Genomic DNA, 21,834 nt, shown 5'->3' on the forward strand with positions numbered 1-21,834 from the left:
ATGAGCTCCTTTTTCAGCTGGGGGGGAAACAACCTGCGCATATGTTGCCCCCCATTCAGATTTTTTACTATAGTCACCCACCCTTCCTCTGCCACCCAACAGAGAAAACAAACACACACTGACACACACCAATAGAGCCACTAAAGGCCCATACTTACCTGCTAAATCAACCCTTTTGGCTTAGTGTTATTTTTGAGAGAGGGAGACAGAGACAGAAGGAAAGCCTGGGATGGAGGGAATTACCCCTGCCTCTCCGCCAAAAATAAAAAAAAATAAAAATAAAATAAAAATCAGGGAGCAGGAGAGAGGTTATGGAATGCTTCCCAACCACCACCTTCTGGGGACTGTGATATCTCTGTAGCAGCGCAGAAGGATGTAGTCGATAATTGATGGTGAGGTGGAGGGGGGGGAGAAGGAGACGCAGGATGTTGCTGAATAGAGTCACTCTGTCTGCTTCTTCCCCCCACACACCTTGTGTGTTTCTGCTTTCTACCCCCCACCCTCCACCCTTGGTCTCCGGATGCAGGGCTGCGCCTTCTGGTACTGCAGACCCTGTGATGACATCACTACCTCTTAAGGTGGAATTTTGGGGCATCTCTTAGGCTGTCTTTGGATTGGATTGGATTGGGTTGGGTTGGAATGGATTGGATTGGAGGTGGGGAATGTTTCGTTTTCTGTGATTGGAGAGAGCTAAGATTCAGAGAAGCACAACACAATTTGGCTCACAGGGAATTGCAAAAGAAATAAATAACACCCCCATCCCAGCTTTTCTACTTGTGGCTGCCATCAGAGATAAACAAGTGATTACTGGATGGGGAATAAATTTGGGACTATGGCCTGAAGTGCTATGTTCCCTGGAGATGCCATATAAACATCCCTCCCTCCCTCCATGCTTTTTCTGAACCAGGGTATCTAAAGTTATGATGCCTAGGAGATAACTTATTCTACTCTAAAAACATTATAGCCTTTTGAGAGAGTAAAAGTAGACACGGTGAAGGTAGCCACCTTAAAGAGAAAGAGGGCTTAAATACTGGAGTGAGTTGGTGAGATTGTTCCTGAACTGCTGAGCTGATGGTTGTGGAGACATCCACAGACCAGGATATGATAGGGTTTGCTATAGGAAGAGGTTGACTTTTATTTGAGGTATGCACTACCTTGCAGGAAACACAAAAGAAGCTAACATGAAAGGGCCACAATACTCCCTCCCTACATACTACTCTTAAGAATATTGTTGCTGTTTTGGAACTGAGGCACTTTTCCTACATCCTGTATGATCAGGCATACTGTATGATCAGAAAACTCAACTTTCCTTCTGGTGGGCTAGGTTGCACTCAGATGTTTGAGGATCAGTTGACTCTCTTTCTTCTCCCCACATCTCAGTCCAGACAATACTGAGAGGATATTTTTTAAAAATCAATTCCAACCATCCAGATTCATTGAGAAAAGACGGTATTAATTTATGGGGCATTAAAAGGCCACCCTTCTGGCTTACATCCTATTTCTGTCATCATAACTAAAGTCTGTTCTAAAATCCATTGCCACTCACTGCTGAACATGCAAAATAAGCAGTCATGGGAATTTTGCCCAGTGTGTCACAGGCTCTCCCAGCCCAGAAGTTCAACAATTTAGCAGGTAACCTATTGAATACAAGGCTGAATCTGGTTTCTTATTCTCAAATCTGAATATGACATCAAGGTAGCTTCAAGGAAACACGAAGTTGGATGGGGTATTGATTAGGGGACTGGACCAATCCCAGAGGATGGAGGTTGAAATTCACACCTAATTATTATTCTCAGTGGGTGAAATTTAGTCAATTGCTATTTATCAACCTAATCAACCGCAGCAGAAAAGAGGGAAGACAATCTTCACTTATGTTGCTTGAAGGAAAGACAGTATTTAAACTAATTAAGGAGGGAAGCAACCTAGAACTAAGAAGAAATTTCCTGACAGAACAATGAATAAATGGAACGACTTGCCTCCAGAAGTTGTAAATGCCCCAACTCTGGAAGTTTTAAAGAAGAGATTGGATAACCATTTGTCTGAAATGGTATAGTTTCCAGCCTTAGCAGGGGACCTCCAACTCTATTATTCTATTCCATTCCATCCAATTCCATGTAAAGCTCTCCTTGAATCCTGATGACCTTAGGGATAAAAACAACCACGAAGTTCTAATAGCAATAATTTAAAAGAGTTGCCTTCTTCCAAAAGATAATTTGGGCTTTTAATCTAGCCTTCACTTCTGATGCTCCCTTGTAGTATCCCATCCCTGTTTTAAGAATATCAGGTCCTGCTTCATTTTCAAGATTAGCTAAGGGCTGCCACCTACTGTAGATAAGAGCAACACATAAACAACCAACAACCAAGTATTGGAAGAAAGAGGGTAAATGTAAGAATCAATGCTAGGACCTACTCATGTTGTGGCCAATTGGAATTAAAATGGCAGAAGTTCTTATTGCTTTCCAGAAAGTGCCTTTAAAAATGCTGTTTAAAAATTTAAAGTAGCATTTAATATATTGGAGGGCAATGGGGCAGGCAGACATCTGTCTGCATGGCTTTTGCAAAGAAAACGTCTGAGCCTCTTGTGCTTACAATCTAAAGTGGAATGGAAGAGAAACAATTGAAGAAGGGCAGGAAAACTTTGTCCAGCCTGGTTCCCTTTAAATCTCTCTTCTTTGGGATTTCATGTCAGTAGCTGATGTGCCCAGAGCCATTGCCCATTTTTGTCCAGTAACAGCCTACCTCCTATCCTTGCTCAGCATTCATGCTCACACAAAGATGCCAACATGATTGCAATCTATGCCTTCCTCCTCCCCTCCCTGTTTCTCCCCATTCCCTCCTCTCCCTTCTCCTCTCCTCGCTCCTCCTCCCTTCCTCTCCTCTCCTCTCCTTTTTCCTCTTTCCCCTTTCTCCTTTCTTTCCCTTGTTCTCTTTCTCCTGCCTTTTTTTGTTGCTCCCTGCTAAAGCATAGCACACAATAACACATCTACTTTCTTTTAGGAGACGTCCCGCCCTTAACCTTTCCCCAGTGTTCTGTGCAACAGACAGTTTCATTTCACTCTATGCTTCAGAAAACAGCGGTCAGATGAAAAACATCTGTTCTAGTTTTCTTCTTACAATATATTTCTCCAAGTTGCACTGACTATGCCCTTCCATCTTCACAAAAAAAGAAAAGAAAAGAAAGAAAGAAATAGGATAGGAATCCATAAGTCCTCCTCTCCCCCTTCACCACCCACCCATTCTCCTTTGAAATCCCATGAACTCAGCAATTATTTGGCCAATATCTCAAAGAAGTGTCAGCTACTGTAATTAAATTTATAGTCCTGAGCAATGTGAGTAAAATGATTGGTGAAACTCTATGGAAAAACGTGTCACATACTGCTGACAGCCATTGCAAGGACCCACCTACGGTTACAAGACAGCAGCAAATAAATGTTTTCTGATGATCAAACAGAAATTCATAGAACAAACAAAACTACTGTACTTACAGAAACATTGTCATGCATGGAAATCTGAGCAACCCAGTTTTGACTTTCTATTTTTCCATTGCCTCTTTCCCTGTTGCCTTTTGGATGGTGCTCTTTTTGTCCAAGAAAAATATATGAATTTTTTTTCACATGCAACTTAAAGCAGTAAACATACTTGTCCCAAAGGTGCTTTTTCAAAAGGCAACTGAAGTTTGTTTTTCCTTGAAGACATTTTAGTTCTTCTGAAGAAATGAAGAAGCTTCTTGAATGACAAGACACTTTTGGGACACCCATAACCTGATCACTGAGAATTTCCAAAGACATAGCTAATACTTCTTCCTCCAACTTTCCCCAAGCAACAATCCTGTGAGGTGCATTGGACTGTGAGAGAGTAACTGGCCAGGGGTGACCATACCAGTTTTCATGCCTAAAATGGGATTAGAACTCACAGTCTCCTGGTTTCTAGGCCGACACTTTAACCATAAGGACTGTATTGTAAGCAGGGTGTCCTGAGACATTAAAGGGAATAAAAATAAATGCATCTCCTCCAACTTAGATTGTCAGATTGACTTTGACATAATCATATTCATCTTCCTACAAAATATATGCAAATAGAGTAGAATACAGATAGTCCTTGAGTTACAATCAGTCACTTAGCAACTATTTAAAGTTATGATGGACCTCACCCAAATTAGGACCCAATTTCGAAGTTATGTCATTGCTCCCCTTTGATCACATGAATTGGTTGTTAAGTAAGTCACACTCAATTTTAAGATCTTTGTTAAGTGAATCACTGCAGTGAAGGGCATCATTCAGTCAGTAAGTGGATCTGACTTTTCCTATTGATTTTGCTTATGGAAAGCTGTCTAGGAAGGTTGCAAATGGTGATCACATGACCTATAGGACTCTGCATGCCAACTGGCCAAATTTTGATCATGTGACTATGGGGTTGCTGTGAAGGTTGTACATGGATTTGTCAAAAGTCATTTTTTTCGAGCCCTTTGTTAGGCATGAAAGTCAGCTGGATGATTTTGGTCCATTCACTTTTTTTTCACCTCAATGTATCTCACAGGGTTGTTGTGCTGTCCCAGCCAGTCTATGGGAATTGGATAGTTACTTAGGAATTATGAGCTGTCCCCTTAAGGGAATGCATCGTGGTAAATGTAGTTTAGGCTAGGGCCACAGTCTGCCGACATACCTAGGGCACTTTTGGCATCCTACTTAGATGACCCAGCCGCTGCCCTACAGTTATCATGGAAAAAGCTTGACGAACTGTATGGCACTTCCAGGGATGTAGAAGCAACGCTCTTGGATAGCCTCAACAGATTTCCTAAAATTCGTGTCAACCAGCCTCGCCAAATCATAGACCTCGCTAACATACTTGTCCAGCTGAGAACAACACAATGGGATCCCAACTTACCGGGACTCGCCTGTCTCGATCATGTTGACATGCAGAACAAAATAGTTCGAAAACTTCTGCAGGTACTAATTGAAAAGTGGCTACGGTTGACTGACACCTTCATGGTCAAGGGTCGCCACCGCTTTTTACCCTTCACACTTCTTGAAGAATTCGTGTTCCACCAGGCAACAGTGTGCAACACACACTGGGCCTGTGGACTCAGAGCTGCTAGTCCTCCTAATGACAGAAGATACAACAGCAACCATATATCGCCCACAGGCCCTATGCACACAACCAGGGAAAGACCTTTCATGGTTGTCCATAACACTGAAATCTATTCCTCATCCACACACAGTTGGGGAGAGAGCTCATCTGATACAACCCAATTTAGATCTCCAAACACAAGAAGAATACAGTTTTGTCCTATGCACCACACTCGTTACTCACTGAATAGCTGTACTGGGTTTGCAGAGAAATCACTGACCCAATGAAAAGAGTTGCTAAGGGAGTACCAATACTGCTACAAGTGTTGTGAATCCAAACATCCTTTTCAAGTACTGCACAGCCAAGGTGCAATGCGACTTATGCAATAGTGACCAGCACCCGATTGCGCTGCATCCAGACTCCGAGCCGCCACTGCAGATATCTCTCTCCTAGCCCTCCTTCAGACAAGGAGCCTCAATGTAACACAGAAACATGCAGGGCTCCTCTTTTATATGAACAGGGTTGGAAAGATACAAAAATTCTCATAACTGAAGAGTGGATCGTGACGCTAATGGAACTGGCACAGACAGCAAAATTGACTCCTTTGATGAAAGACAAAAGTTTTTATAGATTTGTTTCTACTGGGTGATCATGTTGAACATCTTGGTTGAGTGAGATAAAAATGAAGTTTTGGTTTTAGAATTTGATGATTAGATCTGTTACAACTATATAAATATTGGGCATTTTTATTATAATTACTAAATGTATATTTTTAATGGTTATGTTTAAACAGAAATTGTTATTTTTATATTTGTAATTTTTATGTTTTGGTGATTATTTGGTTTGTATATTGTTTATATGATATTTTTATTTTAATTTAGAGTAAGGTTATTTTGTTATATATTTGTATCTGTATTGAAGTCAAAAGTAATTTTTTTATCTCCCCCTTTTTTCTTCTTTTTAACTTTTTTCTTTGATCCCTTTCTCTTTTTTTAATCTTTTAGTATTTGTTATTTTGTATTTCGTTTCTTTGAAAATGAATAAAGTTTATTTTAAAAAAAACAAATAAAGCATTGAGCAACAATATAATCTAATAGTATCACATCAATTTCACTTCCACACAAACAACACAATAGCTTTGTCATGTCCCAATGACAATTGTGAAGGTCCATGGGAATCTGAGTTATGGAATTCATCTAAGGCAGGAATCCTTTAAACCAGTGTTTTTCAACCTTAGGAACTTTAAGTGATCTGGAATTCAAATCCCAGAATTCCCTCACCAATATGCTGGGAGCTCAAGTCCACACATCTTGCCAAAGTTGAGAAACACTGCTTTAAACATTGCGATATTCTTTATTACCTATATTAATATCTATTAATATTAATAGATAGTAAGCAAACCATAGAAGCAACAGAGGTTGCCGTTTGTTAAAGTTATTGAATAAAAATTGATTATATATCTGATCAGTTTTATTATACTCTGTGATTGCAAACTCTACAAGACTGTTGTGGTTAGCCGGCAGCAGGTGCAGACAGTGGAAGAGAGGAAGGAATCAAATGAGGGGCCAGGACCATTAGGGAGTGGACTGCTGCCTTCTGAGATTGTGGGGATTGCAGCAGTGATGAGGAGGTTCCCAAGGAGCCTGTGCCAAATGCATGTGCATGCAGGATTAATTGTAGGAAAGAGCAGTTATAGCAGCACAGGCGACTCAGGAGTAAGGCTGCAAAGTAATGGCCCTTCCCTCAAGAGGATAAAAGCTAGGTTTGAAAAAGCGTTCTTTGCAGAAGGCAGAGAAGCTCTGAAGCTCACCCTGGTGGACATCATAGTTCGTGTTTGGAATATCTTGTAAATTAGTTCTTATCTCTGGGTTTTTGGCAGCTTTGACAAACAACTTGCAAGACTCTTTCTTGTCAGAGCTAATTAGTGGGAAGCAGCCTTTTATCTGTAAAAGAACAGAATTTGTGATTAAACCTTAAAAGATGGGGGCTGCTGCCTTTGTCTGTGTTTGCTCTCTTGGAACCCGGCTGGGTCAGAACAAAGACACCAGTAAAAGGATGAAGTGTTTTCTTCCACATGATAGAACACATAAAAGTAAATATCAGGACGGTAAATATCCTAGGACTTCATTCAAATGCAGCTGGATTTGGTGAATAATTCAGTTTCCTGTGAATGCACGTTATTTCATTTTAAAGCAAACATTTATGTCACTCGGGTGGAAAAACAAACTATACATAATCCCCAAGGAAATATTGGAAATTTGACACAGAATTAGATTTCTATTGGACAGGAAGGGGGAAATGGTTTTGTGGGATTATTTAATTCCTTATCTTTTGATACAATTAACGGAATCAGAAAAAAATGAAGCATTAGATGCTCATTTATTTGCATAAACTAATGAAGAATGTAGAACAGTGTATTATTAGTACAGGAGTAGTAGAAAACATGCCTCTTTAGTAGAATATAATGCAAGTAAGATGTGACACCTAATCCACTCCTTATTGCTGGAGGGTCACCAACAGAAAGCTATCCATTTGATCACGAAAGCATCAAGTAAGAAAAATCTTTGATTGTCAGTCAGAATAGTCAAAAATCTATGACAGAGAAAAGTGAATTGACCCTGTTGTGAAAATATCTGGCCTTTTCCTTGAAATGCTCAGTTGGTTATTGAATTATTGTTTTTTTAAAGACATGTCTCAAAGACTTTTAACTTAAGTACATGTAAGTAATGTTATGAAGATGCAATTTGTTGCTCCCTTGGAAACAAATGAGCTCTGTCTTTTAATCGTTTGGCCAACAGGGCCCAAACCACTGGAATAACAACTGATTATGCTGAAATTTACTCTAAGACAATGAGAAAACATCAGACATATTATGGATAAGTATACAAAGCTATTATTTTGACTTCAGCTGTTCTCTCATTATTCTCCCACCCTGCCTCACAGCATTGTTTATATTATTTTATTTATTAAAAGTATATGCCACCCATCTCACTATCCAAAGCAACTCTGGATGGTTGTTTCTAGTTATTATCCTGGTGACCAAATAGGAAGGAAGCTAAAGATGGTTGACTTGACAGCATTTGTACATGTCGGGAAGCTGCCATCAAATATTGGTTTTGTAGCTCAGCAGCAAAGTGGGAGAGGCCTGAATCTTCCAACCGTCTCTGAAGATATTAGGAGGTTGTACCTGGAAGCTTTTGCACGCCAAGGTCATAACTCTTCCACTGAGCTATGCTCCCAGCTAAATGAGCACAGCTGCCTAATGAACAGTCTATTTCATTATTGACTTTTCTCAGGGGAAAAGGGACTTTTTCTGCTCTGCTACAGAGGTTTTTCTTAAAGGGAGGGTTAGGTTGAAACAAATGCCACCCATATGCAAAAAAGGTTTTCTCTAAACTTGTCGCTTGGCGGAGTTACATCATTTCTAATACATAAAATCATAAGGATGGAAAAGACCTTGGAGATCTGTTAGTTTAAACTCCTCCCCAAGGCAAGATCCTTATACAGGTAGTTCTCAACTTACAACTGCATGTTGTAACTGCTCTTAATGACCATTCCAAGTTACAACTTTGAAAAGTGACTAAATGACAAGTTTTCACACTTACAATCATTGCAGCATCCTCATGGCCACATGATCAAATTTTGGACACTTGGCAACTGGTTCATATTTATGATGGTTGCAGTGTCTTGCGATCATGAGACCATCTTCTGTGATCTTCTGACAACCAAAGTCAATGGGGAAGCCAGATTCACTTAACAACTATGGCAAGAAAGGGGCACAGATCACTTAACAAATGCTTTTCTTAGCAACCAAATTTTTGAGCTCAATTTTGGCTGTAAGTTGAGGAATATCTGTAACATCTTAAAAATAGTTGTGAGTTGTCTGGCTTTTTTGACATTAGGGCTGTTACCCAGAAACCCAGACTTCAAGAAATGGGGCAACCCTGCTTTCTGTCTCCTTCCTTTCTAACCCACTCCCCTTTTCTTTCTTTCTTTTGCTTTAATTCTCTGATATTTAGTGTAGGGCATGGGTGTCAAACTTGCCGCCTCACGTTGCTGTCACGCGATGTTTTATTTCCCCCCTTTACGTAACTGGGATGGGCGTGGCCTGCATGTAATGCAACTGCCCCAGGGGCCGCCAATTTGACACCCCTAGTATAGGAAGAAGGACTCTATAGGCTGAAATCCTATGATTGCTTACTTGAGGGTAAGACTATGCAGAATTACTATTGAACTGGCATGTATAACATCAGGTTGTCCAAGAAACAAAAAGCAGGAGGTCAGGAAGAAAGAAGTAGAGGAGGAGAAGACAGGCAAAGGGAGTGGCAGCTAATTTCTGGACTCAGAAATACATTAGAAATTATTAGGAGAATTTCCAGGTTGGAGCCTGGAAACATAACAGTTCTTCTTCTTCTTCATCATCATCTTCATGACTGGAAACTTGTTTTTGTGTTTTAAAAGTGGAGTTATTCCATAAAGTATGGTAAATGCAGACACCATGTTTATACTGGTAAGAAAATAAATCCTTGCAGAGCTTCTTAAGTTCTTAATGACAGGAAACAAATGATAGCTTTTATTTTCGGACCACTTTTCAGGAAGTGGAATTTTCTGCTGCAGCCGTGATGTTTAATCTTTTCCATCAGAACCACATGAAGATTGTTTAGAAAGAGCTAAGCCAACTCGGTCATGATCTCGGTCAAAGACTGAGTAGTATCGTCGGAGGAAAACATCTCCCAGGATCCAGAGTGGTCCTGTGGGCTTTGGGATGTCAAGGGTCATGAATCCACTGATGCAAGCAGTCACCTTTGCCTGTCTTACCTGTGGAAGAAAGGAGACACCTGAATGATCTTATGAGCCACAAGGTTTCACATTTTCATCATTGCATGACTTTCCCCTGAGCATAACAAGGGCTCCTGCTGATCCATGACAGTTGAAGAACAGAGAATCTTTTTTTCCTCCTAACATAATATGGGTTATTCTGTCTGACAGGAATTTAGAGATTTTTCCACTCCTCAATTTCTTGCACATTTATAATCAAAGATGTCAACAACTGAACTTTCAACTGTTTGGGCAGATGGCCACATCCAGTGAGGTCACAATGACAAACTTTGGCCCCATGATTGGGGTCCAATCCAACTGGAGCGTTCCAGACTAGAGAAGTTGTGCTGAGGTACATTTTTCTTGGAAACATGTATGTATCTCAGCTCTTCATTGTATATGTTGATCAACAACAACAAAACCCTAATCCTAACTCAGGATGATCCAGTGATATTTTATTATTTTAATTTAGACTCTGGATTGGAAGGATTTAGAGAAAACATGACCTGCTTTTGAGCACCTGTTCATGTTGTGAAGTCTTCAAAGTAACCTCAGATTTTGATTTGATGGATTTATTTTTTATTTTGTTTTATATTTTATGTCATCAAACCTCCCTACTTTTTTTTAAAAAAAGGGCCAAGTTGGGTGTGGGGAATAATGACATTATCATGTTGTATCTGGTTTCATTTATCTTTTTTAATTTATAAAATGAAATATGTTCTCTGGAGGAACAAATTCTCTGCCCTTGATTTTATAGGACCTTCCTTTAGGTATTCATGATATTATAAGATCAGGATTCCACTGGTTTCAGATTTCCATGGGGTACAGTAATAACATTCAAGATGGAGTCATGTGACAGTGTGATTGATTTCATATACATTGAGCCACCATCTTGACATTTTTCTTCATATTGTGGACATCCTTGGTTCAAAATATGCTCAGCCAGCACTGCTGTATTTGGGGACCTTTTTTGAGTAGGCCCTTAGCCTTATCCTCTGATCATGATCTGGTTCCATCATCAAAACATTCTAATCCAGAGAACTGCATCACAATTTCAATTTTAAAATCTTGGAAAAATTCTTCATTGACTGAAGGCTCATTTCTAGCACCAGCAAAATGGTAACTTTCTACATTCATCTTAACAACGAAGTTGCATATGAAGCCCCAAAAGTCTACTTAAACAACAGTTTACTCCCGTATAATCCCCATCCAAAAACCATTGGACTGGACTCTCTCCTATAAGATATACTTAGAGCAGGTGGTGGTGGTCAAACTCGATTTCATTGAGGGCCACATCAGGGTTGTGTTTGACTTTGGGGAGGCTGAGGGGTGTGTGGCCAGAGTGGGACTGGCCACCTTGATGTCACTGATGTCGGGGGGGCACCTGTAATGGTCCGAGAGTTTTGCCAATGAAAACGGGCACCACAGCTCCATTTTTGGCTATGCCGGCTTCCTGCAACCCTCTGCTACCAAAAATGGAGCTTGGGGTGCAGTGTGCGTGGCCCTCACGAGCTCTATTTTCAGTTGGGTCGACCTCCTGCAAGCATCTGTCACTGAAAATGGAGCTTGGGAGGACCGCATGTAACTCTCCAGAGCTCCATTTTCATTGGCAGAGGCACCACGGTCCAGTCCTTCGCTATTTTCAGAGCGGCCTGACAGGCGCGATTTAAGCACCCGTGGGCTGAATCTGGCCCCTGAGCCTTAAGTTTGTCAGACCTGACCTAGAGAATATGGTGGCAAAAATCAATACTAGGAACAATTTACTCCAGAAATTATACGGAACTAAACAGGGAGCTTCAGCTTCCACCCTCAGGACATCAACACTAGGGTTGGTCTATTCTGCAGGAGAATACTGTCCCCAGGTATGGCTTAACAGCTGCCATAGTAGTAAGCTAGACACCAGACTGAATGACATCATGAGCATTATAAGCGGATGTATTATAATCACTCCAACTTGCTGGCTTCCTCTTTTGAGCCATATAGCATCGTCTCAGGGGTGGGATTCTACCAGTTCGCACCTATTCGCTAGAACCAGTTGTTAACATTCTAAGCAGTTCAGAGAACTGGTTGTTAGAAGAAATTACTGGCCTAATCCTGTAAGGAAGGCAGGAAGGAAACATTCTGGTGTTGCTTACAGAAGCTGCCTCTCTGTTAACCCTTATTACATTCTTGGCAGGACTAGACTTCCTGTATTGGGAACATCTCTGGAATCTTTTTCCCCTTCTTTGCTGGAACTTTGCTTGTGTGGAGTGACCATTCAAAGTTACAATGACACTGAAAAAAGTGACTTATGACCATTTTTCACACTTACAACTGTTGCAGCATCCCCACAGTCAAAAGAGGGCAGGCAAGGAGATCCGTGCCTCGATGTGAGTGATGTTGAGTTGGCCACGCCCAGCCAATAACATGACCACCAAGCCACGTCCACCCAGTCACATGACCACCAAGCCACGCCCACCAACTAAGCCATGCCCACAGAACCGGTTGTTAAAAAATTTGAACTCCACCCCTGCATTGTCTGATTTAAAAGGCAAGATACACTAGTGAGGGAATACAGACAAATAATGAACAATGCACTCCTATCAGTAGAAAATGAGAATATGACCTTTCTCATTTATCAGATGGAAGACAGAAATACAGAAAGCCCCCATTGGCACTTGTACAACATCTGCCAAAAAACTTTAACATAAATTCCCAATGGAAAGCCAAATGGGCTGCTGAACGCCCAGACATAGGAAGACATATAACTGACCCCACAAAAAAGATGCCAGCTAGCTTTGAATTACCATGTCAGCAATGGACAATCTTGAATAGGATTCGCACCTCACACGGTGTCTGCTGGGACTCTCCGTATAAATGAGGCATAGTATTCTCTCCTCAGTGGGACTGCAGAGTCCCGTGTCAAACTGTAGATCACATTGTGACCGGTTGTAAGTTGAGGGCATACAGATAGTCCTTGATTTACCACAGTTCTTTTAGTGATTGTTCAAAGTTGCAACGGCACTGAAAAATGTGGCTTATGACCGTTTTTTGCACTTACGAACTTTGTAGCAGCTCCATGATCATGTGATCAAAACTCAGATGTTTGGCAACTGGTTCATACTTATGACTGTTGCTATGTCCCAAGGTCATGTGATCACCTTTTACGACCCACTGACGAGATTCTCTTAACAACTGGCTTACTAATTTTTCAACTTTAATGATTCACTTAATAACTGTGGCAAGAAAGGTCATAAAAAGGTGGAAAACTTGCTTAATAAATGTCTCACTTAACAACAGAAATTTGGGGCTCGGTGGTGGTCGTAAGTGGAGTACTACCTATATACTGGTCCAGTATTGGATTTTTTTAAAATAGAAATGATGCTGCACTTCTGTGGTTGGATGGCCTAGAGACTGGGATTTGAACACAGATCTTTTAAATATTCATATTTTATTGTGTTTTATTAATCTTGGAGTAATGTTAATATATATTGCTGGTCCATGTATGACATGCATGCGCTAAATGAATAATAAATTTCAGGATAAATTGATCATCTTGCGTTGAGATCCGAAAAACAAACCCAAGAAAACATGATTTTCCAGCTGTGTATTAAGAATCCCACCCCACCCCATTTTCTCATGTGGATTTCACTGGCTTATCTCACCTGAAGAGTATATTCTTCTGGGGTCAGGGTGTAGGGTTTGCCATCCAGATGAAAAGTGATACTGGGCATCTCAGGTATTTTCTCGCAATCTATTATGTACTGGGAGAAGGAAAGGGAGACAGGCATAAGTAAGAAAAGGTTTGATATCACTCTTATGCTTACACAAAAGTGCTGGTTTTTTTCTTCTTCTTCTCCTGGGTCAATCGCCTGCTGATTCCCATCACATTCGCTGTCTGAGACAGGTGGAAAAAAACTGTCACCATTGAACATGACAATCTTGTTTCTTGGTTCTTTCCTTCCCTCTAAGGTCCAGCACAATTCAGCAGGTGACATAAGGCCATCATGCAGTGACTTTGCTGCCGACAGGAGAGGGAACATCAAAAAGCAATGACTTCAGGCAACCAAGTCCATTTCAATACCTCTTCTAGACTTCTTTGCAACCTAAGGGAAATTCCTCTGAAAGGAAAACCTGCCAGGTATCTTGTCCACAATGAATATTTTTGTTGGAAATTGGAACCTCGCACCAGTTTCTAGCAAAAAAAGTAATAAATCACAGTCATGTGACCTTGGGCTGGTGCAAACACACGCCAGTTCCCAAGCACCCAAAATGCAACCATATGACTGCAGAAGAGGTGGGCAGCTATCGGGATTTCGAATCCAGGCCATAAGTATCTTGTACTATTGTAAGCGACTTTCATAAGTCGAGGACTACCTGTATAGAGTCTATGAAGTGCCATTTCTGCGTTTTTTCCAATATATTTTCTATATCTATTTTTTCTATAACCTCCTCCATCACTTCATCTTGAAAAGTAACCTTCTACTCAGAACTTGAGTATTGAAAATAGAGGCAAACAGTTGAATTGATGGTATTGGAGCTTTGTGGAGGAGAGGAAGGAAGACCCCGGTGGTATCTTGGTACTCAACTGCTTTGAATGGGATGATTGAATTGGACATTCTCTTTAACACAAGCCAGCAGTCTGTGGCAGCAGCCAAAAAAAATAATACAATCTTTGGTTTGTCTATATTGTCAAAATAACGTGGAGTATTAGTACCAATTTGTAAATCAGCCTTAGTAAGACCACTAAGACCTGGAATATGCAGTACAAAAAAGATGTTGAGATTTTGAAAAAAAAAATTGAAAGAAGAGCAACTAAGATGTTTAAAGGCCTGGAGATTAAAACATATGAAGAATGGTTGCAGGATTTGGTTTTGGCTAGTCTAGAAAAAGGGAGTAGGGGGGACATGATAGCAGCATTCCAGTGTTTGAGAGCTGCTATAAAGAGGAGAGGGTCAACCTGTTCTCCAAAGCACCTGAAGGCAGGACAAGAAGCAATGGATGGAAACTAATCAAGGAGAGAAGCAACTTGGAATTAAGGAGAACGTTCCTGAATTAACCAGAGGACCATCTTGCCTTCCGAAGTTGTAGGGGCTTCATTTCTGGAGGGTTTTAAAAGACTGGACGGCCACTTGTCTGAAATGTATAGAATCTCCTGTTTAAGTGGGAGATTGGACTGGAAGACCTCCAAGGTCCCTTCCAGCTCCATTCTGAATTGAATTGTACTGAAATGATACAATGTATTTTGACATTAAAATTATGTCCCGGTACTCATTGTTTGTTGGGTACTCAATGCACAAACTAAAACTTGTGAGTGACAACTGCCTTGTGACTCACTATGTTATTCCTTATGGGAAAATTTATTTGATACTCATTGTTTTTGAGGAAGACCCAGGCCCATTGTCTCTTCATCCTAGGGCATGCAGGGAGGGGTGGATAAGGGAGAAACGTGAGTAGCTTGGCCTATGGGGGAGGAAGAGGCCCTGATCCCCTTCATGGGCTACAGCAGGGAGGACTGGTAAAATTTAAAAGGACAAAGTGCGCATGGCAAAGTTGCTGGAAGCAAAACATGCTTTATTCTTGTTGGAGCTTATCGGTGTTTTGGCTTCCTCCCAATTGTGGTTGCTGCATTATCTGGCAGAAGTCTGCAATTAATCATCCTTGCCTGCCGTAGTAATTCCTTCAATGTGGTGTGTTGGGTTTTTTATTTCGAATTAACTTTACTTTGGCTGCGGACTGCATTTACTCCCTCCATAAACTGTTTTCTTTAAGAGTTTGATATCCAGCCGAGGATAATTGGACATTGGGACCAAGTTGGAGGCATTAAAGGGACTTTCTTCTATTTTTGTGACTTGGTTATTTTTGTGTCACACCCCGGGTCATCACACTTGGGCCTCACCAACCTTTGCTGGGAAGAGCTTTCCATCCACCTGATTTTCATTTTTAAATATTCTTTTAATGGAATTATATAAACCAGGAGCAGACATAATGTGAAGAAAGAACACCAGCCTCCAGCACACTGTTCCTCAGTCATGTCAACTTTAAGATGTGTGTACTTCATCTCCCAGAATTCCCCAGCCAGCATGGAGAGCTAAAATCCACACATCTTACAGCTGTCAAGGTTGAGATATATTGCTAGAATCATTATTTCCAAGAAACCTTTTGGGTAATAGTTGGGGCATTGTTTGCCAGCACACGGTTCCAAAATGAGCTGTGAAATTGGGTTTTAGAACCCTAAAAAGGGTGGCAAGAGGGCAGCCTTCTGCAATAATGCCATTTTGGGAATAGCCAAGGTGCAACAACTATTTTGGGACATTGTCCATATGTACTTATTGGTCCCCAAAAGTTGCCTGCTAAAATAATGAAATCAAGGCTAAGAGTTACAAACATCTGAAAGACCACCAGGTAACAGCAAAGAGTTGGTGCTTGGGACACTCACTTGCTGGTGTCTAGTGGTCATCTGGGGTTTTGCAGCCCAGATGTGGTCATTCTAGGATGCATCCGCAAAGGAACATCTCTTCCTTACCTGTCCACCGAAAGCATGTTGAGCACCAATAACTTCATGCAGAGCCTTTATGTCTGCGCTTGGCCCCGTAATGAGAGAGGTCCCAGTGTCCACAATGCCTTGACAACTGTCCTTGCAGAGGGTGGATGAATTGGTTGTTTCAAGCAGCTTCCACGGCCAACATGTCTTCTCCTTGGGTTGTTGTTTCTTTATGGTTATCCTAAACAGAGTGTTTGGAAAAGGACAGGGATTTGGAACTTGGTTTAGATTGGAAAGAAGGCTCAGTGGCAGGTCAGAATAAGTGCCAGAACATTAGAGGCAGAGAAGCTATACAGTTTGAAGGGTTTGCACCCAGCAATGTCTTCCAGTTCTCTTGCTATAGCAAAGAACGTGGGAGAACATATACTCTTTGACTTACAATCTCAATTGGGATTGGTCATTATAAGAATTGTACCTCATTTTATGGCCTTTTGCTACGGTCATTAAGCAAATCACTGTGTTTGTTAAGCAATATCGACTGTTGGAACTCCCTGGAAAGATCATCAATGGCAACCTTTGTAAATACACGATGGTTGCAAAGTGCCCTTATTTTGATCATGTGTAACAGTTGTAATTGTGAGGACTGGTTGCACATCCCTTTTTTCAGTGTCATAATTTTGAAGGGTTGTTAAATGAATGGTCATAGTTCTTGGAGCATCTGTATCTGGACTGTGCCACTTTTAAAGTCTGGTGGGAACGTTGTCTGACTGTCTGCTGCTTAATTCCAAAACCAACACTACTTTAATCCTGCACGCATCTCTGCATTAGGGAAGAGGATGTAGCCTCATCTTCTTGTTGAGGTGGTACATTTTTATGTCCTGGAATCACATCAGATTAACCCTCAGCTAAATCCAAATACAAACAGACCACATTATCTGCAGTTTGAAAAGGCATTCATAGATTCATGGCCTTTTAAAGCCTGGAGCTGGGTCATTGCAAACTGGCCTTTTTTAAAATTAAAGTTTGACTGTTCAAATTAAGTGATTAACATAAACATGAAGCGAGCCAGCCAAGAAAGATCAATGGCAGCAATTTCCTTTCATTAACATGGTTAATATTTGGGGAGAAGGAACAGAGGACAGGACTGGTAGTTGCCTTGGGGAGACAAAATAATTGTGTCCAATGTAGGCCAGATGATTGACATCCCTGGCCTCTGTTAGTAAGGATGACCAAAGCACTTTGGAAGAAAAAAAAAAGGTATATCAAGTGAGATGAAACAGAAAAAGTGAGTCTGTCTTTTCTACATATGGGCTATAAAAGAGTCAGTTGGATCCAATGGTTAAGGCACCAGGCTAGAAACCAGGATACTGTGAGTTCTAGTCTCATCTTAGGTATGAAAACTGGCTGGGTGACTGAGCCACTAACTTTCCCTCTCAGCCCAATGCATCTCACAGGGTTGTTGTGAACAAAATAGGAGGAAGAAGGAATATTATGCATGTTATTGCCTTGAGTTACTTTTAAAGTAATAAAGGCAGGATAAAAATCTAATAAAGGTTTCTACACAGAGTTCCCAATGAATCTCTTATACATCTGCTACAGGTGAAATAGGGATTGTGTTAACGCAGGATGTACAATCCTGGCTAAAAAAATTTAACTTTCATACATCCTCTTGACATTTTCACCCAACTTTGGTGTCCTTCAGGAAGGTGAAATATGTTATCCAGAATATGCATCTGAGGGACAGCTATGCTGGGGAAAGCGGCTCTACCTAGTCTGCCTTTTTCTAAACTGCCACTATCAATCTGGTGCTTTCCAAGTCTATTAGACTACAATACCCATTGCCTCAGATTGCTCATGCAGTTCACCAGATCTGGAGAGAACACTAGGTTGGGGGAAATTGTGCTTAGCGATCAGAGAAGAGAGTTGGAGGGGACTGCTTGTTTCTTTCTGATGCCTTTGTTTAAGCTCTTGCAGGAATATCACGTCGTAGGACAAGAAAAGAAAAAAATGAAGAAAATAGCACAATGAAGGATAGATAGCAGATCTCAATGTCATTTTAAAAAATACTACAGCATTGCCCTCTAGTGTTGAGGGGTGTCATTGCATGCAACTAAACTCAGCTGGCACCAGTAACTATGTACTTACAAGTAGTCCTCAACTTACAACCATTCGTTTATTAGTGATGTTTTGAAGTTCCAATGGTATTAAAAAAAGTGACTTATGACCAGTTCTCAGATTTATGACTGTTGCAACATTTCCATAGTAATGTGATAAAAATTTGGGCATTTGTCAAACAGCCTGTATTTATGATGGTTGCAGCATTTATTTATTTTATTTATTTATTTTGATTTATTTTGATTTGTCAATCGCTTACAAGATAATAGGTATAAGTATATACATAGTTATGAATACCTGAAATGGGTACATATAAGAAAAATAAAAGAAACAATAGGACAGGGACGGTAGGCACGTTGGTGAGCTTATGCACCAACATTCTGAGAGTATCATTCCTGTTATGTCCTTTGAACTCTAGGAGTTCCCACTCAGGTCCGTTCACGTTGCGGGGGCGGTTTTCCCCCTCGCTCATTGGTTGGTTCTCCCCAGCAGCCAGCTATAAAAGCAGGCTGCGGGGTCCAACCAGTTGCTGATCGCTGCGAGCCAGTTCCAGGCTTGGCAAGCACGGTCAGTCCTTTATTGTTATAATAAAGTATTTGTTGCACTCATGCTCTGGTTCAGCCTCTCATTACCCAAACTTAACAATTCCGTTCATTGCAGTGATTTGCTTAGCAACTGAATGAGTAAAAAAGCTGATACAATGGAGTACGACTCACTTAACAGTTGTCTTGCTTAGCAATGGAACTTTTGGGCTCACTTGTGATCGTAAGTTGAGGATACCTCTCATTTTTTCAAAGAGGAAGTCCTCTGAGGTTTTTATGAGTGTGTCTACAAAATCATAATTTCTTGCATGTGTGGCAATCCAGTGTGGGGGATGTAAAAGTGTACTTACTTGTCCATCTTGATCTGCCAGTAGGCTTTGCGTGACACTGGGATGTAGTGAAGTTTTCCCACATAGGCGTTGTGGTTGATGCCTCCGAAAATAACTTCACCTCCATTGTCTTGTTGTGAGGTCTTGTTGGTACTAAGAGAAATGTTGCAAAAATTAAAACATCTGTCTTAAGCCCCAGTGTCATTTACTGCAGGAAAGTTCACTTTTCCAAGATGGCTTTTCCAAGATTTTCTTGAGGTTTCAAGGAATGCAGAAAGGAGTGATTATGGTACACGGAGCATGTTAATTTATCTCAACTATTCTCCTTATTGTATTATAAGTTGCACTCAGGATCAGTTTTAAGTGAGTCTAGTGCCTAGGGGATAGGAACAGAAACCAGAACAACAGATCAAAATGTTTTGGGTAATTAAAATCCAACAACTGCATTTCCTGGTCTTTTTGTTTATCCTTACTAAGGCTTTAGGTGCCTGTGCTAGTCCTATTATGGCTATTGAGCCACCCACCCAATATTCCATTATTCTATTCCAATGTTTTTTCTAACTTGGGTATTTTAAGCATTCTTTTAAGCATTCTGCTGCAGTGGTGGGATTCATTTTTTTTTACTACCAGTTCTGTGGGCATGGCTTGGTAGGTGTGGCAGGTGGGCATGGCAGGGTAATGCCCAGTCAGAGGTGGTATTTGCTAGTTCTCCAAACTACTCAAAATTTCCGCTACCAGTTCTCCAGAACTGGTCAGAACCTGCCAAATACCACCTCTGTTCTGCTGGAGAAATTCTGGGAGCCACATATCTTCAAGTGACTTAATTTTGAAAAACACTGTTCTTCCCATCAATATTCTAGTTAGAACCACCATACCTGAGCTGAACAAACTCACACAACCACTAGATGGTGTATTAAAGAGGTAATTTTTCACCTGAGCATTGTGAAAAATATTCAGTGGGAGTGTCATATCTTTCTCCACAAGATCAATTGTCCCATTAGTTGAAAAGAGACATTTTCATTAGGGAAGGGAAGCATTAATACCATCCTCCCTGCATTCTTTGGCAATTCCAAAGAAAATTGTCTTCCAGTTTAAAAATTCAAAATTAAAAACAGGCAAAAAAATTACTAACCATTTGATCAAACCATTCAATCAAGGTAACATTTAGCAAAGGTTGGGAGCATGCTTAATTTTGCCACGAAAAACCAGGTGTTCACAAAGAACTCTATCTTGAATACTATTTCTTCCATCCAAAAACGTCTATACTATTATTTTGGCAGAGGAACAGGCCCATAGCCATTCAGGACAACACTATTGATTCTTATATGATAGATTTCAAGATTAAATCCAGATTCTGAACACAGCCCTTGATCAATACCATCAAGTGAGATGATGAGAAGAAACAGGATCAGGCTGCATAATAAGCCAAAACTCCCTATTTCTGAGAAAGTTTGGTTTTGTTGTACTACAAGGGAATTTTATTTTCTTTCATTCGGTCCCTTTTTACTCTATTCCTTTTTCACATCATAAACTTCAAGTTCTAGGGCAGTGTTTCTCAATCTTGGCAACTTTAATCTGTGTAGACTTCTAGTCCCAGAATTCCCCAGTGAGCATGCTGGCTGAGGAATTCTGGAATCTGAAGTCCAGGTACCAATGTTCACAGACACTGATCTAGTACTCCCAAAAGGCTCTTTTTGAACCTTGATAAGAGACAGAGCTTCTTATCTACATTACATTGTGATATCTAGGGGTCAAAAGCAGAACAAGAATCATATGGGGAGGGATACAGTGGTTTTTTTTTAGATTTTCTGTTAATCTTTCTTTAAGTATAAGCTATGTGTTCTCTAGTGGTAACCAAATAAACCCATTACAAAGACTCATGGGAAATGGAGTTTTTATAATGTGTCAAGAATAATGTTGTAAGCCACTGTTTCTTAACTTGGCAACTTTAAGATGTGTGCACTTTAATTCCCAGAATCCCCCACCTAGCATGTTGGCTGAGGAATTCTGGAAGTCAAAGCCCACTCACTTTAGAGTTGCCACGGTTGAGAAACACCATTGTAAGTAATCCCTAGCCAACTTTTCAGTACTGGAAAGGAATAGAATGATTAAATTAATTGATGAGATCAAGAACCCAGAAACCAAATATGAAAAAGTAATAGGGCATTGGAGAATTGGCTTGATGAACCACCTTGTTCCCCAATTTATTATTTATTTTTTTGAAAATATGGCTATACTTCAGGAAGCCAAATAGAAAACATAAGCCTGATCAGTTTATATAGGCTATTAACCCTTAATTATAACGCAATTCCATATTTGTGATATCTAATTTTTATTGAAGAGATTGGTTTATTTATTCCTAGTAAGTGCAACCCAGGAAATGGCACCAAAGTTTAAGAAAATGAGTGTAATCGTTGCAAACAGATAGGAGATTGCCAAAGAAATAACTGGATGCTAAGAATGTGGTTGTCAAGTGTTAAGATATTTAATTTAATAGCTG

The 21,834-nt window shown here is 40.5% G+C and overlaps 1 protein-coding gene across 1 annotated transcript in view; it reads right to left on the reverse strand.

Annotated features, from left to right (window-relative positions):
* Window positions 1-7,118: 7,118 nt before the first annotated feature.
* Window positions 7,119-21,834, reverse strand: part of LOC113443726 (cathepsin D-like) — a 34,814-nt gene continuing 20,098 nt past the window's right edge. Inside the window, exons 6-9 of the mRNA XM_087915803.1 lie at window positions 19,356-19,487; window positions 16,391-16,589; window positions 13,530-13,628; window positions 7,119-9,885 (exon numbers count right to left, since the gene is read on the reverse strand). Of these exons, the coding sequence (XP_087771929.1) occupies window positions 9,694-9,885; window positions 13,530-13,628; window positions 16,391-16,589; window positions 19,356-19,487 (622 nt within the window). The 3' untranslated portion in view covers window positions 7,119-9,693. The remainder of the gene's footprint in view (window positions 9,886-13,529; window positions 13,629-16,390; window positions 16,590-19,355; window positions 19,488-21,834) is intronic.

This window comes from Pseudonaja textilis, chromosome Z (assembly GCF_049901715.1).
Source record: "Pseudonaja textilis isolate UNSWEBS1 chromosome Z, rPseTex1.2, whole genome shotgun sequence".
NCBI lineage: Eukaryota > Metazoa > Chordata > Lepidosauria > Squamata > Elapidae > Pseudonaja > Pseudonaja textilis.